The sequence below is a fragment of the Abramis brama genome (genome assembly GCF_963993115.1).
Source record: "Abramis brama genome assembly, chromosome: 5".
Lineage (NCBI taxonomy): Eukaryota > Metazoa > Chordata > Actinopteri > Cypriniformes > Leuciscidae > Abramis > Abramis brama.
The window spans coordinates 37,558,359-37,575,976 of record NC_139967.1 but is presented as its reverse complement, the minus strand read 5'-3'; the positions used below and the strand labels follow the sequence as shown (position 1 = coordinate 37,575,976).

Genomic DNA, 17,618 nt, shown 5'->3' with positions numbered 1-17,618 from the left:
TCTCGTGGAGACAGCAACAGCTGAAAGCACACCCTGTTTATTTTCTTTATTTTACAAAAACACAAGGATTTGTTGTTATTGTGAGTGTACACAAATAAAAGTAGACCCTTTATAGTTTATAGATATGTATAAAGACTTATATGTATGGCCAAAAATGACGAAGAATTTAAAGTTGTTTACGTGGTCATGAGGAAGAAATCCAGCAGAACGCACCAGCACGTTCTTCGGGCTCAGAGGGTTAATACGCACTTCTTATACTGTGTTTGTTCAGCTCTTACGATGATTTTCTGGAGTAAAACTGACACTTCATCTTTTGTGTGATGTACAATAAATTTCATAAAACATAAAACTTAAAAATTTTTTGCCCATCATTCAGACGTGGTCCGCTACAACAGGCTTGTACTAATAGTGGATAAAAGCAAGATGAAAAATAAGTTATAACCGTAATCGAACTAAACTATACCTGTTTCTATCTCCATACAGCATATATTCTCTGGCTCTGTGGGCATTATTGTCCAAATTTGGGTTGAAATGAACACCGCTACTGAGAGTTTCTGTTTAGATATTATCATTCCGTGAGATGAGATTGTCCTGCCACTGAGCGCAAGCTCGTGAGGCTCTAACCTCTGTGCCGGCAGCAGCAGCTCATTTGCATTTAAAGGGATACACACTAAAACAGCGTGTTTTTCTCAGCCCCAAAAAGTGAGAAATTAAACATGCTGTAAAAAATGATCTGTTGGGTATTTTGAGCTAAACGTATTCGCAACGTTGCGCTCTTTGGTAAATATTTTTTTGGGGGCCGCATATTCAGTATGCGGACATTATTTATCCTTTGTTAGTTTATTGTTTATCTTCTTGTCCTGCACCAGAGCCCAATTTGGGTTTTGGATATGCACACCTTTTTTTGCTCAACTACCATGACACAAATTCCTTTAAAACTCTTACCTGCTGCGTGGATGCAGCCCCTGCACTTGTTGCCATAACAATATACTTGGTTGCTGGGGGTGATGGCTGAGTGGGCGTTCCAGGGCGAGTGGACATGAGGGTGAGCGAACTGGGTACTTTAATGATGCTGGGTGTGCGTGAACCACCTGACGCTGACAATCCACTCTGAGACATTGACAGAGTTGGCCGTGGCTGCAGAGGGACAGAGTGAGCATTCAGGTTTGATTTGAATGATTTTAATAAGGTATTTTTAGAAGAGAACTACTGGTTATGATTTAAACCAGCTCGACAAAAGTTTTATTTCAGATTTACTCACCTGTGTGATAGTGAGTGTGGTTCTGTTAACAGTTTGGGCCTGGAAGGAAGCCTGTGCACGGGCCTTGATCACATGTGAACAGAGCATAGTACCCAGATAGCCAAAATCTGCCTTGTATTGATCCACCAAATCTGGTAGTGGCCTAGTTTTAGCAACCACACTTGCACAATGTTTCTAAACAGAATGAGAGAGAAGTACTTTATTTTTAACCAGATAAGAACAAAAATAAGAAAATCCAATTCAATATAATTATACAACATCAATAAAAATAATAATAATTATAATTATATTATTATTATAATTTGTATTATTAGTTCTGAGTGTGAATGTGTCCCAGCACAAAGTCCAATCAATGTAAACTTGGTCTAGGATATAGTGGGTAGGGATGATGTGTAGAGACCAATCAGCAACGCTTGGATTGGATTGATTGCTCAGATTGACAGGTCTAATATTTACCATGCGCCATAGAATAGGAGCACACAATAATGAGGTAGACAGATAGCACTGGAAGATCATCTGTCATCCACCAAGATTTTATAACTTGTAATTTATTCTACATAATTATTGTTTTGGTTTGTTGTGTTTACAAGTGCAAGCAGTTCTTACAACAATCAGATCACTTATTTGGAAAGGTTTTTGGACTTCTGATTAAAAGGCGCCCATGGCTCCAAATGCCATAACTTTTGATTGCTTTGAGGCATCAACACAAATTTTTTCTCAGTTACAATTGACATGATTGTGAATGGCATTTTTATTTTATTTATTTTATGACCTTTCATACATACTTTCTAATAATCATACATTTCAAGCATGAACAATAAAAATATTAAATCATTAAAAATACCTACGGGGTTAAAATGTAAATTTATTTGCATAAATAACAACACTAATATGAACAAACTTGGCAGCACCAGAACTAGAATGACTGCTCATCAGAATGACTGACCGTGTTGTTGTAAGGTACTTACAAGTAACAGACTCTGGACATGATCGGCTCCAATCTTATCAATGTTAGATACCACTGGCCCATCCATCACAGCTTTAATACGAACACCCTCTACAGACAGACGAGGGATGATCAATGTCTTTATCACCTACATGAAAAGTAAAAGACTTAAGTTTACTCTCAGTGAATGATCAGCACACTGAAGTGATTCAAAATAGTTTACTGAAAAATGTATACAGGGTTATGCAGGTATCAGCACTTCCAATTTAATACTTTTTAAGACCTTACCAAAACATTTTAAGACCTGCACATCACTTCGACTTCAATGCAACACACAAAATCACCCTGGACATTTCTGGCTTTAAATGAACTATAGCAGAGTAAATGTCTATAGAAGTATATAGGAAACCATTTTTATAACAACATATATAACAACATATTATAATAATAATAATAATAATAATAATAATAATAATAATAATAATACATTATTATTTGGAGATATAAATAGTAATATAACAAGAGTAAAATATTTCTGTCTTAATTCGCTTTTATGCATCTAGAAGCATCTAGCTTCTTACATTTCTAGTAAGAAATACTACAGAAATTGAATAGTCATCAAATATAAATTGGATGGATCTGTACTGTTTGTGATCCAGCTTACGGTCTTCAGAGCGACAGGACTAACGTTACTGACCACGGCAGAAATGAAAGTGAGAGCGCGCACTTTATGACAGCTCATGGAGTCGTTTTAAGGATATAAGGTTTACCAGTTTATTAAGCACCCACTGAAAAGGTGTGTATATATTTGTTTACTGTTAGATGTAACGAGTTTTTTGTGTACTTCGCTGTGTATGTTCCATGATAATGAAAGGGAGAGAGAGAGAGTTTATGGATAAGACTTTAATGCTCACTTCTTATACTGTGTTTATTCAGCTCTTACTGTGATTCTCTGGAGTAAAACTAACGCTTCATCTTTTGTGTGATGTACAATAAACTTCATAGAACTCATCAGTATATTTTGGTCATAATTCGGACAGGGTCTGCTACAGCAGGCTTGTATTAATAGTTGATAAAAGCAGATGACAAATAAGTTATAACCATAATTAAACTAAACTATACCTGTTCTATCTCCATACAGCATATATTCTCTGGCTTTGTAGGCATTATTGTCCGACTCCAAGTCGAAATGAACACCGCAACTGAGAGTTTCTGTTCTGATATTATCAGATGAGATTGTCCTGGCTCTGAGCGTGAGCTCGTGAGGCTCCGCCCCCTGTGCTGTGCAGCAGCAGCTTATTTGCATTTAAAGGGCACACACTAAAACAGCGCGTTTTTCTGAGCCCCAAAAAATGACAATTTAAACATGCTGTAAAAAATTGTCTGTTGGGTATTTTGAGCTAAAACTTCACATACACACTCTGGGGACATCAGAGACTTATTTTACATCTTGTGAAAAGAGTCATAATAGGTGCCCTTTAAGACATGACCGACTGTGTTTACGTGAATACTCATCAAGTCGGCTTGGCTTTCAGAAGGCACTCTTCGAGTATGTGCGCACAGAGGGCTGCCCGCCAGCATGTGAGTGCTGAATTCAGATCTCTTGCAATGTTAATTGCAATTTTACTAACTTATCAAGCACGTTTTGCCTTTTATTTTCTCATTCACCCATGTTTCTTTATTAGTCAAACGGGTCAGTTACTTTAAGCAGTCATGGCGCAATGTATTGACACGGTTGTAAGATTTCAGAAAGCAACAAGTAACAATAAAATGTTAATCTTCACTGCGGTGACTGTTCGGTTGCATTTTATGGCCTTCAAAACGTGGATTTAAGACATTTAAATGCTAATTAATGGCTTATTTTTACATCATCAAATTTAAAGGGATAGTTCAGCCAAAAATGAAAATTAGCCCATGATTTACTCACCCTGAAGCCATTCCAGGTGCATATAACATTCTTCTTTCAGACAAATACAATCGGAGTTATATTAAAGACACACTATGCAAGATCTGTACCTTAATATAACAGCTTCGAATTTGTTTTGATGGTAAACGAACTCGTAGTAGGGCGAATCACCCCGATAGCAAAGCGGGGGGGGGGACGCCGCTGGCAAAACCAGCAATGCAGGTTTAAGAGGTGGTGCTCCGCCAAATCTCGCGAGAATCACGACTTGCTTTACGGCACAACGTCACATACATCAACAACATATGAAGCAATACGACGAAGAAAACGAAGAAAACGCGGTCGGAAGAGTCAAGGAAAAGAAAACGAGAAACTGGCCGCGTGAAGGAACCGGACAAGAGTCCCACTCGGTTAGGCTTTCACTCGTTGGCAAGAGATAAAAAGCAGCAAAGGATGCAACAGCGATGCTGACCTGGCATTCTTGTTGATGGAGTGCAGAGACGGCTCTGCGTGAGTGGTATTTACAACAGTAACGTTAAATACAAGTACTCCACAGTGACTTTAGGGGTCTCTGTTTGAAAAAAACGGAAACTGCATAGTATGCCTTTAAACAATTTCCTGGCTTTTTCAAACTTTATAATGGGAGTAAATGGGTATATTTTTTGGAAGTCCATCAAAGCGCATCCATCCATGATAAAAGTGCTCCACAGGGCTCTGGCGGGTTTGACTGGCCTTAGTCGACTTGCGTATGGCCGTCTGCCGGAAGCTAGTTATTTAGTCGATAAAGTTTTAAATATGGATATTTTTCTTACACGAAAGCATAGCTTCACTTCAGAAGGCCTTTATTAAACCACCAGAGACCTGTGGAGCACTTTTATCATGGATGGAAGCACTTTGATGGACTTCCAAAAAATATACCCATTGACTCCCATTATAAAGCTTGGAAGAGGTTACTAGAATGGCATATACACCTAGAATGGCTTCAGGGTGAGTAAATCATGGGCTAATTTTCATTTTTTTAAACAATTCCCCAACGTAAGTACACATTGATGGCCTAAGACACGAAACGAGCGGTTTGTGTGAGAAAACGAACAGTATTTATATCGTTTTTACCTCTTAAACACAGCCATGTCCAAGTGATCTGAGGGCGCGCGCGCATCCTGGTGTGTGACGTGTACGCAGACTGGTGCATAGATATATACTACTAGATTTCGCCTTGTCTACGGCAGTTCATTGGAACGAATGTCTTTAAGGCGACATCTAGTGTATATATCTATGCACCAGTCTGCGTACACGTCACACACCAGGATGCGCGCGCGCCCTCAGATCACTTGGACGTGGCTGTGTATAAGAGGTAAAAACGATTTAAATACTGTTCGTTTTCTCACACAAACCGCTCGTTTCGTGTCTTAGGCCATCAATGTGTACTTACGATGGGGAATTGTTTAATTTGGACGATGGGGAATTGTTTTAATTTGGACTCTGTGCATGCTCTTTGAGACAGTGACCATAGACCTGCATTATATGACTGACAGACAAGAACGGTTTGACCTAAAAATATCAAAATTGAAACTACTGCGGAAAAAAAGACACCTACATCTTGGATTCCCTTGAGGTAAGCTAAAACATACCAAAATGTAATTTCAAAGTGAACTATCCCTTTAATGAGAAAATTAAAGTGTTTTTGACCTTGGATGCATGTAGACCTATTGTAGGAAACCTCCAAAACTAATTACGAACCTTTAAAATAGCATAACAGAGGCACAGTTGGGCTTAATGAGTGCTGCTCAGTAATAAGATGAACAAGCGTTTACTATATTGGGTATTTTAGATAAATATTTTTGATGCTGACCAATTAGCATCTAAAACCAGAAGAAAAATTATATACATTAAAGGGTAACTAAAACCTAAACCAACTTTTTTTAGTTAATGATCTGTAAGAATGGGGCTTTATTATAGGCCGGAGAAAAAAAAACGTAGCTTACCAGAAATTGTACCATATAAACATTGTAACATGTTGTCACTAAACCTAATAAAATTCAGTTTAGTTACTAAAATGTTTTGACAATCACAATACACTTATTGTGATGCAAGTTTTTTTTTTTTGCAAACCCCCCCTAATCTCCCCAAATCTCACTCCAAGTTAAACTCAAAAGTATATAAAAAAAAAACACTTTTAAAAATAACACATTCAATGGTGAATTGTTAATTTGCATACACGAACAGTAACTGCACTACATGTACATATTCACAGGAATGATTATTGTAAACAAGATTTAATTTTGATTTATTTATTTACCTACCCATCTCTCTCTCTCACACACACACACACACTAACCCGACCCCTATACCTACCCCTCTCTCTCTCACACACACACACTAACCCGACCCCTAAACCTACCCATCTCTCTCACACACACACACTAACCCGACCCCTAAACCTACCCATCTCTCTCTCTCACACACACACAAACACACACACTAACCCGACCCCTAAACCTACCCATCTCTCTCTCTCTCTGTTGGGACATCAGAGACCGGTTTGTCCAGGAGGGCAACATGTTTATTAGCAATAGCTAACGTTAGCTCCGTAGTGTCCGACGTTTTGAGCCATTCCTACGCACATTGCTTGATTTTTTCCCATCGGACTTCAGTAAAGGGCTGCGGACCTTTCCCACCATCTTTTCCGACATGAAGAATACACTTTACGGGTGTTAATCGAGCGTGATCGCCGCTATCAGATGAAGATGCGCTGCTTACGTCCTCCTCCATGTTTACATGTGCGTAGTGATATTGGCTTGATTTCGGCTCTGACCTACTTACATTTTCGATGCTGATTGGTTGAAAATCTAGCTCAACAGTTTTATATGTCTCAATACGCAGTCAATATAGTGCGCCAATAAATTACACTTTTCTCATTAACTGCAGGATAATGCGTGGAGAACTTTTTGCTTGGATACCTTTTATTTCAATTGAACATATTGAGCAAAAGAAAAAGTAGTACCCCGTTTGTCGGAACGAAACTGAACGATACAGCTCACGTACAGCGGCCTATTAGTGCTGTTCATTGATTCGAGTAGCCTAACTTTTTTGACATTTGGGTATAAAGTGTTTTAATTTTACAATTTATGGTGTAAAAACGTCTGAGTGCTGCCCTCTTCAGGTTGAACGGTGGCTACTGCAGTTGAATTTTCCTATTGGATGTTTGCGGTGGTACGTGACGTAAGCGGTGGCAGGTGACGTAAGCAGGTTCCAGCTCACCACGCCCCTGGTAGGAGCTCACACGCCCTTGGTATGATGAGCTAGCGTAGATTTATCTGTATTTAGTACAGTGGGCAGGAGGGTACGTAGGTGTAGTGTTGCTGGTTGCAACAGCACTGCTGGACTGCATAGCTTTCCAGCAGACTTGGAAATTAAGCACCAGTGGTTGCATGCACTTGGCCTGGAAGACCATGAGTGTGAAACCTGCATTTTACGCGGGATTGCTTTTCCAACGCAATAGAGGTGGAAATGGGCTTCTCCACACAGCTCGCGCTTAAAAGTGACGCAGTGCCAAACGCTGCTCCTCCTGCATGGACTCCACCACCTCAGCGGCGTCTTGATGTGAGCGATCATATATATTTTAATCACAATTTATGGTTTGGCTAAAGTTCATCCTCTGGGGTCGACAAACGCGCCGGCGCATTTTGCTGGATTTGTTCACATAGCGGCAAAATATGAATATGCCTATAGAGAGCGCGCGCTATTGACATCAACTCGATAAAACTCATCAGATGCATTTACTTTACGTCGTCTTGCGACCCTGTGAGTCACTCTCCATTTTAGAGAGTCTGACAGCAGGTCTCAGGTGCACGCCCCCCGCTCACGGTTCGTCCCCTCTATCTCCGCTGGGGTCAGTCAGGCTCTTACCAGGGGTTTAGTTACCCTTTAAGTATACATTTGCTTCCACAGCATTAAATATGGTTATAGTAGACAGTGAATGAAGGAAACTCACATCATGCCCAAGTTCAGCAAGTCCAGCAATGCAGCCATAACGAGTCGTCCACTGAGTCCTATCATCCAACAATGCCTGACAATTAGAGAAAGTCATATAAAAATGATGGACAATTTAAGCTTCTTAGATTAATTTCAGTTTTTTTGCTTGTCAGTTGTATTTGTTTCAATTGGATTAAACAAATAATAGTTTGTAAACACACCAGCCACAATGTGAGCATGCAAACACACAGGGTCTACTACCTTAGTAAAGGTCTTGGTGATACGAGACTGGATGTTGTTGGTGGTTGTGCTGAAAGTCTTGCAGCTCTGAGCCATCAGCCGAGCAGCAAAGTCTCGCAAAGCCCAGTGATTGTCCACGTCAGGCCTCAAACATAACTGCTTACTGACAATACACGTCACCACTGCCGGGATCAATTCATGGAGCTGAAAGACAGCAGAAAACAAAGGGAGTTTCTATTAAAGCAGTCACATTAAGAAAAATAGCATTTGCCTTGAATTTTTTAGATAAAAAAGTTAATACTATGAAAACATACAATTTAAAAACTAAAAAAATCCTTTCTAGTCCAAAAATAGTATTATTGTACATCCAAAGAAGTCAGCCAATCATAAAACATGTTTACATGGAAGCCTTAAAGGTATAGCAGCTAAACAAATCAAGGATCTTAATTCTATCCCTCTAATTAGGTCGGGGGTTTATTAAAAAACTAAATGACCCCTTTAAAAAAGTAGCTTTTCATAAGGGAAGTAAATATGTGTATGTTATTGTTAGTATGTAGTGTGAATAACTCACATATTTCTCTAAATATAGTGTGGGATTGTCCATTAAAGCCTTCACCATCCTCATCAAGTATATCAGCAAAGCCAGGTTATTCTGAACAACATTTACACGCACCTGAAAAAGAGAAAGAGATAACACTTACTCCTGTGACACCCATATAGAGGAAGGAACACAGGCCCGATTCTACAGGTGCTAAACACTCTCAAATGAAAGCAAGAGCACCCTCAGTTTAAACTATAATACAGGGGTGCAAACACATGTATGGTCAAAAAAGAGAGAGGTAATCGAAGCCCTCGTCCCGCGGCAAATATCCAGATACTACATTGCCACCATCCCCAACCCACCCCTATAGGCACATAGAGTCAAATGAAATTTAGAAAAACTATCTTGCACTTCTTCTTCTTGCTTTACTGCTACTTCCTGAAAACAATTTCACCTGATGATTTGAATAGCTCTTTTTGTAAAGAATTAATAATTCTAGGATGATTGGGGTAATTGTGTAGGGTAGGCCTAGTGCATTTGCATAAAAACTAATAAACAAAATACAAATATAAATACAATAAAACACAAATACACGAGAAATAAAGCAGTGCTTTATGTTTTTCAGGTAAATTAACTGTATTAAGTATTAATACAGTTTATCTTTTGACAAAACGTGATTTTTCTCTTTCTCTTTTGTTGTTTGATTAACTTTGGTGACACAAACAGCTGCAGGTATATTGGGTGCTGTCCCTTTAAGACGAATGCACGTATCTAATACCGGTAATGACACACATCCGTTTTATTTTGACTGCGTTTACGGGGAAACTCGTTGAGATGGACACTGGCTTATTTTTTCGTGCACATGTCTGTTCAAACACAAATAGATAAGAAAGAAAAGGGAATTCGGTGTTCACGAACTTCACGTGCTGTCTGCGACTGCGTGGCTCTGTGCGCCGACAGACCATCTACATTTGGATGTTAAACATAATATATATAGCCTGATACAGCAAAGACAACGTCGGCTGTTTTAAGGTCAAAATAGGCTACAGAATATTTCGTTCTGTAGGCCTATTGACAGGGGCAATATTTGAAAATCGATAATTAGGCCTATTTTTTAAATTACAATTATATATGCATTTGTCAAAAACCGAGAGACTTTCAAGCATCAAAATGTAATTTATTAATATGTTTTTGCGCCTTCTATTTTGACACTCTTGCGTGTCGCGTGAAAAATAGGCGTCGGTTGCGGTTCTATTTCTAGCACGCGGTTTCGGCGCGGCTCGAGAAGTGTGTGTGTCACGCAGGCATTGTGCTCTAACCAGTTAACATGAGAGCCGACATAAAAACGGACACTCCACGCCACGCAGAGAGAAATGTGATGCAGTGGCAGATCCAGACTTCCAGAGTGAGAGTGAGACAGAAACACTAGTGGTTCACGCTTGCGCACATACTGCTGGTTTGGCGCGCAGTGTTCTGATTCGCTTATTTCCTATTTACTTGTTGGTGGACGCAATCCAGAATTACTGTTGGTTAAATTATAATCAGACCCTCTCAAGGCGTAAGGGAACAGTGGATGCAGTTTGTTTTTCCGGGGCAGCAACGGAGTTGTGCAAGTGTGTTTGTTTGTTCCCGGCATTTCGGTGACGAATGTTCAATAAACAAGGCCCAGTTCAACGCTGGATTTGCAGATCGTTTGAAACTGAAAGATGGAGCGGTCGGTAGGGCTGGGATATAAATCGATTTTATCGATTAACTATAAAATTATCGACTTGTTTGAATGAAAATCGGTTTTCTCTTTAACATCCGCCGACGCTCCCCTCTGGGCTCCCGTAGTTCCGAACGGGCTCAGCGTTTGCCATAGAGATACACAAACAACAAGGCAAATGAACAAGACCGCACAAGCACACCCACCAAAAACATTTACAAACTGAATCTGCAGGGCTGCCAACTCTCACAAATTCACCGTGAGACTCACGCAATTGTTACTTTTTACACGCTCTCACGCCACACATCCATTTTCTCATGCAGAGAAAAATCGCGAAGCAAAGAGGACACTGACACCGACAGACAAGACATAGAAGGTTACTACTGATATGAAACAAATTCTCAGCTCTCAGATTCTGTCAATTTAATTATGAAATTCAAACAATAAACACCGTTTTGGCGCTTGTAAATGTGACGTGACAGATCCCTGAGATCCCTATGTCACGTAACGTTACATTTACCTCAGGAAAGCCATTTAATGACCATAGCACGTTAAATTGCTATAGAGAGGAGTATTTTGCTAAATATGATAACTATATTACATATTTATCATATTTTTACCTATATCATTAAAATATTATAACGTTGTTATTATAAAAAACGCATTATATTTACTTGTAACTTTTTTATACTTTATTTAACTTTTAATACTAATACCAGCTGACAGGGCTCTGTATGTTTACAGCATTAGGTGAGATTTTTTTGGGGGAGAAAAATTAACTAAACACATTAAGGTATCTACTGTACCTAATATTTATCCAAAGGAATCAATATTGAATCAAGATCAGAATCAAATCACAAGAATTGAATTGAAATTGTGAAATTTGTGTCAATCAATAATAAAAACAGTAGCATACCAGTCATTGTACCATGTAAACATTGTGTTGTCACTAAACTTAATAAAATTCTGTTTAGTTACCAAATGTTTTGACAATCACAATACACTCATTGTGGTGTTTTTTTTTTTTTTACACACATCCCCCCATGATTGCACTTTAACCCCAAGGGGGAAATCCAGATCAAAAGAGGTGGTACAGCTGTATCTGTCTTTTATAAATCTGATCAAACTAAAGGCTATTCGGAGATATGAAGGATGCAATTCTACTCTATAGGTACTCTAGTCTAGATTAACATGAGATTGACATCATTGACAGGCGATACAAAGACACAAGCCGTTACGCTGGTTAAAATAGCTGATTTCTCTGGATTTAAACATTGGGTCTCATTCACTAATAATTGCGTGGATTATTTCGTATTTGTACGCACAGGAGAACTTCTCACGAAAAACCTCCGCCTAATTCACAACACATTCGCATGCACATGAATTTGTTCTTAACATCGTTCTGATGTTAGTGAATTTGGAGTATTCTAAATGAGAATGCACAAGGTTAGCCATTTGGATAAAACACGCCCAAACTATATCCATATAAGGGCTTTCCGCAAACGCTTTCCTTACAGCCTTCCTTACGTTACCTTCGTAAAACTTGCCACTGTTTGCAGACGAGCTCCCGCCCGATCCTATATTTTTTTTCTAAATTTAGAATACATTTTATTGCGAAAGTTTTGGTGAATCGTGATTTGTCCTTAAAATCGTTTGTATGCACATTTCACACACAGATTTGTGCATATGCATGCTTAGTGAATGAGACCCATTGACAAAGTTTACATGTGCACCAATGATGTGATTATTTCTAATAATCAGATTAAGGTCTTAAAGGGTTAGTTCACCCAAAAATTAAAATTCTACGTCGTTCTGACGTAGAACCTAGAAGCGCTGCACTGTTTACACTACGTCAACAGCGTAGTAGAATGACATGGAAGAGAAGAGATTGTTGAATAAAGTCGTTATTTTGGGGGGGTTTTCGCACAAAAAGTATTATTATCGCTTCATAATATTAAGGTTGAACTACTGTAGTCACATGGACTATTTTAACAATGTTTTTAGCACCTTTCTGGGCCTTGAAAGTTGCAATGATGTTGCTGTCAATGGAAGGACAGAAAGCTCTCAGATTTCATCAAAAATATCTTCATTTGTGTTCCGAACGACATGAGGGTGAGTAATTAATGAGAGAATGTTCATTTTTGGTTGAACTAACCCTTTAATCGCAGTAAGATGTTTACATGACAAGAGCAGAACTCTTCACTCCAGTTACATGCAATTTTTTTATATTTTCTGATTATTCGCTATCAAGTATGGTTATACCACACTCAGATAGGCATACAGTATGCATGTTACCGGTCATTGTTTAATCTACTCATATCAAATTCAAAATAAATTTTTATGGATATTATTCGGCGCCGTGATGAACATCGCAATGCCGGGTTTGCCCACACTGCCGTTGTGTTCTTTGTGCTGTCTGGATGAAAATACGGAGCAGAGACTGCGCAGCGAGTTGTGGCGACAGAGTTTGGTCGATTTGGAGAAGAGAAAAATTCACAATAATGTCACGGAGTTCATTCATGAAGTAACCGAGCACATGCGCACTTTGTTCAGAGCGGTTATAATGAGATTAAGGTGCTTACATGCCTGTTTATTGCAATTAAAATCGGCATAATCCACATAGTTTAATGCGAATATGGTTATTACGATTATGAGCTTAATCGCATTGGTTTGATCAAAGTATTGCGTTTACATGAGGTGAAGTTTAATCGCAATATTGCCAAAATCCCATTATAATCGCATTATGAGGATGCACGTAAAAGCAGTGATTGTTGGAAACATTTAGGATAATGTAAATACACAGGTCAACAAAATCTATAACATTGTTTTAGTGGGTTTTTTGGGGATATTTTAATACAAAAATCTTACATATTGTGCCTTTAACTTGTACCAGAAAGTTTTTATTTAATTTTATGTAGAAACTTTCAGGAGGTTTTCATTTCAAATTCATTTTTGCTACAACATTTTATCACTGTTATAAGAAAATCTTATTTTACAGATTAATATTGACATGCTTCTTTGGTAATTAATCAAGCAGACTTGCTGGAACATTATATATTCAAAGAACCCTAATATGTCTTCTATGTAAAGAGTAACTGCTGACTTAGTTACATTTCAGGGGTACTCATTGTACTCATTTATGCCGAGTACTGTATACACAGAGCACTTTCACAGAGCACTTTTCACAGAGAACATATAGTCATTCATAATTCATAAGTTTAATAAAGGTTTTGCTTTTCATGCTGCTAAGAGAACCAACAGTCACATACACACTGCAAAGTTTCGGGAATGACATCCATATTTAAATGTACTCTCAAAATTGTAATGATTAACACAGTGATAACTATAGCAATGGACAGGAAAAAAAAATTGTCAAAATTAGGCAATGTAAATGTAGACTAATAGATACATAGAAAAATGTTCAGTATTTTATGATTATGACAACTATTTGCTATAAGCCAGCAGCACGTTCAATCCAATACAATGTTTTTGAAATGGTGTTGCAATTATTTAAAGGTCCCATTGCATGAAAATTTCACTTTATGAGGTTTTTTTAACCTTAATATGAGTTTCCCTAGCCTGCCTATGGTCCCCCAGTGGCTAGACGTTTTGATGGGTGTAAACCAGGGGTGCCCAACCCTGCTCCTGCCGATCGACTGTCCTGCACAGTTCATCTCCAACCCTAATCAAACACACCTGCCTTTAATTTTCAAGCGATCCTTGAAAGACGTTATTTGGTTGATCCATTTATTGATCCTTGAAGACGTTATTTGGTTGCTTCAGGTGTGTTTGATTAGGGTTGGAGATAAACTGTGCAGGACAGTCGATCGGCAGGAGCAGGGTTGGGCACCCCTGGTGTAAACCAAGCCCTGGGTATTTTTGAGAAAATGAAAGCTCAAACAGGCGAATCTAGAAATCTTCCCCTTATGTCATCATAAGGGGAAAGGTCACCTCCCCTTTCTCTTCTTTCCCCGCAAAAAGAATTTGGCCCGCCCATGAGAAAATGAGCTGCGCGAGCGCGATATTGGTTTTTCCTCGAGAGACATCATGGCTTGCAAACGAGCAAAGCATGGCAGTTGCTCAGTGTTTGGATGTAAAAATGAACACAAAATTATTTTTTTAGTTCCTTCATCCGAGCCTCTGAAGAACCAGTGGGTTATGTGAATTTCTGATGTATAATTGTTCAAGTTCAGACAGATAATCTTTCTCTCAAAGTCGTTCAATACTGTTTATGCATCAGTAAATCAAGCCAGTGACTAAACGATCAACTTCACATCATTTCTCTTAGTAGGATGAAAATAATCTTACTTAAACTGTGATTAATATATACAGAAAGCAATCAAAGAACAATCCCTTTCCAATCGCTCAAGCTGTCAATCACACAGCGCGAGTTTATCTGGACACTTGCCAAAACTCGTTATGAAATCAATGACGCTGTTACACTGCACAACGAAGCTCTTACTGTACTTACCTCATGTTTGCATTGGTGAAAGCATTAAATGTGAGTACAGAAACTGCATTGCAATGATAAGATCTTTTTTCACGTGATCAACCGACTGTCATCTGCTCAATGCTCATCACTGCAACCTTTTATGTGATGGGAATAGATCTAAATACTTAAAAAACTTTTCACGATTTGTTAATCCCGATAGCTGTAATAGTAAAAACGTATAATAGCTGTAATAGTAAAAGTTTTCGAGAGAGTTCCACATGTAATGCTAGATATTTCATATGCAAGCATGTTAGCCAATCACAGCAGTGGGCATTTACACTGAAGTCTCAAAGCAGACACGCCCCTTCAAACAGAGCGTTCAAATCAGAGGCTAAAATCAGGCTAGGAAATATGCCTTTTATTTCTAAATTATAACAACTTTTGATCTAAAAAACATACTAACATTATAAGGGCACCCCAGGAAACATTCTAAAATAATAAAATAATCCATGCAATGGGACCTTTAAGTAACAACTTCTTGTAAATAGTGTAACCTTGCAAATCTCTAATTGTACATCTCTATTCTTGTTATGGTGGTGCTTATTAGCCTTACTTACACATTACATCTGTTTTGCAAGACAACCCTCACTCATTTCAAAAGCACTCTCAGTGATTTGATTCTGTATCTGGGCCTGAACTAACACTTAAATCAAACTAAAAAGTTTTAGTGCATGTATTTGCATGAGAGAGCTAAAAGTCATATCACCTATTTTACTGGTTGTAGCCATTTTACACTGGCTAATAAAGCAGTTGTAGCAGATATAAGTGGTCCTTGAATGTACTCACGCCCTCAGAGATGAAGGTACTAAACCTTGGCAGCATCTGGTACAGCCCAGGGTCTGTTGCTATACTCTGCAGTGCCTCCTGGTGGCATAATTACAGCAACAATTACAGCAACATTTATACAACATGTGGAAGTAAAGAAAAAAATGGATCACAGCCTACAAGCAAGCACACTTAGGGTACAAAAATCACAAAGCACCAAATGACAACATGACAGGGCTGAAGGATAAAATTACAATGCGTTTCAATGTTTTTGTTTAAGGTGGTGTTTTGTCAAACTTGCTTGTATATCATAATGCAGAAAGATATTCAAAATACAGCTAAATATTACAGGGACAAACATTTTAGGTAAATAATGCAAAATACAGTTAATGGCTGATAAATTTTCTCGCTTTAACCACCATTTAGAAAAAAATATTTTGGAGTGGACACTGCACACACACTGCACACATACCGCTCTTTTGGCTTCACAAGATCCCACACAGGCTTCAGTGATCTCTTTATAGTACAGTTGCTGTTCCACAGAGAGCTCATGTGTGCTACGCGGCTTCATCCGCATCTTCTCCTTCCCTGAATCACCATGAGTGAATGGTGTGAGTAAGATTGGAAAATCAGTAGAATAAAATTAACTAACACCAGATGTACAATTGCAATCAAAATCATTTCAACCCCACAGAGACTGTAACAATTTATAAAATGTAAGCTTTTCTAAAGATCCCGAGTTAAAAAAAAAATAATAATAATTGCACTTTAGTGGCATATTAATAGTTATAATGACTATATATAATGTAATATTTTTTAGGTTTTTTTTATAATGCAGCTATGTCATAATTATTCAACTTTGCTTTTTTTAAATCGTTTACTAGTATGGTAGGGTACAAAAATGTGTAAAACCAAAACTAAGATTTTGGGAACCCTATTACACCACTTTATTAGCTTTGGTTGTAACATATGCATACATTTAGCTCTTGCATGTGCTGAAGTTAATTGGCAAATATGGCCAAGACAAAAAGCTATGAGAGCTATGAAGAGCACTCACACAAGCTGTGAGAAAGCTATGGCTACAGAACATTTCCAAGACACTAAAAGTTCCAAGAGACACAGTTGGTAGCATCATTTGTAAGTTTAAAATGTATGGTACCATAGCAAACCTTCCAGGGCATGGAAGAAAAAAGACAATTTCATAGAGGGGAATAAGATGTTTAATCAGAGCAGCTGAGAAAAAAAAAAAAAAAAAAAGCATAGATTTTTTGCCCAAAGACTTGCTAGATGACTTGATAAAAGGAGGGAAAACATTTCAGTGCAGACTAAGAAAACTAAACAAGCCTTGACTTCATGCCTGGACACCTCGACAAATGCCACTCATGAACAAGAGAACATAAAAGGCTGACCTGAATATGCTAAAAGGAATTAGGAAAGGCCTGTGGAGTTCTGGAAGATTGTTTTATGGAGTGATGAGACCAAACTGGAACTTTCTATACCCATGAATCAGCAGTATGTCTGGTACAAAAAAAGGCATGGTTTATGACCAGACACAAACAAAATTATTAAGGTCAAACATGGAGGTGGGTCAGTCTTGTTATGAGGGTGCTTTGCTGCTGCAGGAAGTGAAAATTTCGACAATGTGACCAGCGTAATGGATTCTTTGAAGTATCAGGATATTTTGTCAAAGTTTGTGATGACTTCAATGTGTAAGCTGTAGCTTTTCCCTTGAAAATCTTTGGTGAGATTTGAAGAAAGCAGTGACAGTGCGGGAACCAAAGAATATCAGT

The 17,618-nt window shown here is 38.3% G+C and overlaps 1 protein-coding gene across 1 annotated transcript in view; it reads right to left on the bottom strand.

The window, feature by feature from the left end:
• Nucleotides 1-17,618, bottom strand: part of taf6 (TAF6 RNA polymerase II, TATA box binding protein (TBP)-associated factor) — a 40,705-nt gene that overhangs the window by 9,647 nt on the left and 13,440 nt on the right. The window contains exons 7-14 of the mRNA XM_084113727.1: nt 16,301-16,416; nt 15,850-15,927; nt 8,897-8,998; nt 8,347-8,529; nt 8,105-8,179; nt 2,230-2,355; nt 1,262-1,435; nt 946-1,137 (exon numbers count right to left, since the gene is read on the bottom strand). Coding sequence (XP_083969853.1) covers nt 946-1,137; nt 1,262-1,435; nt 2,230-2,355; nt 8,105-8,179; nt 8,347-8,529; nt 8,897-8,998; nt 15,850-15,927; nt 16,301-16,416 — 1,046 coding nt within the window. The remainder of the gene's footprint in view (nt 1-945; nt 1,138-1,261; nt 1,436-2,229; nt 2,356-8,104; nt 8,180-8,346; nt 8,530-8,896; nt 8,999-15,849; nt 15,928-16,300; nt 16,417-17,618) is intronic.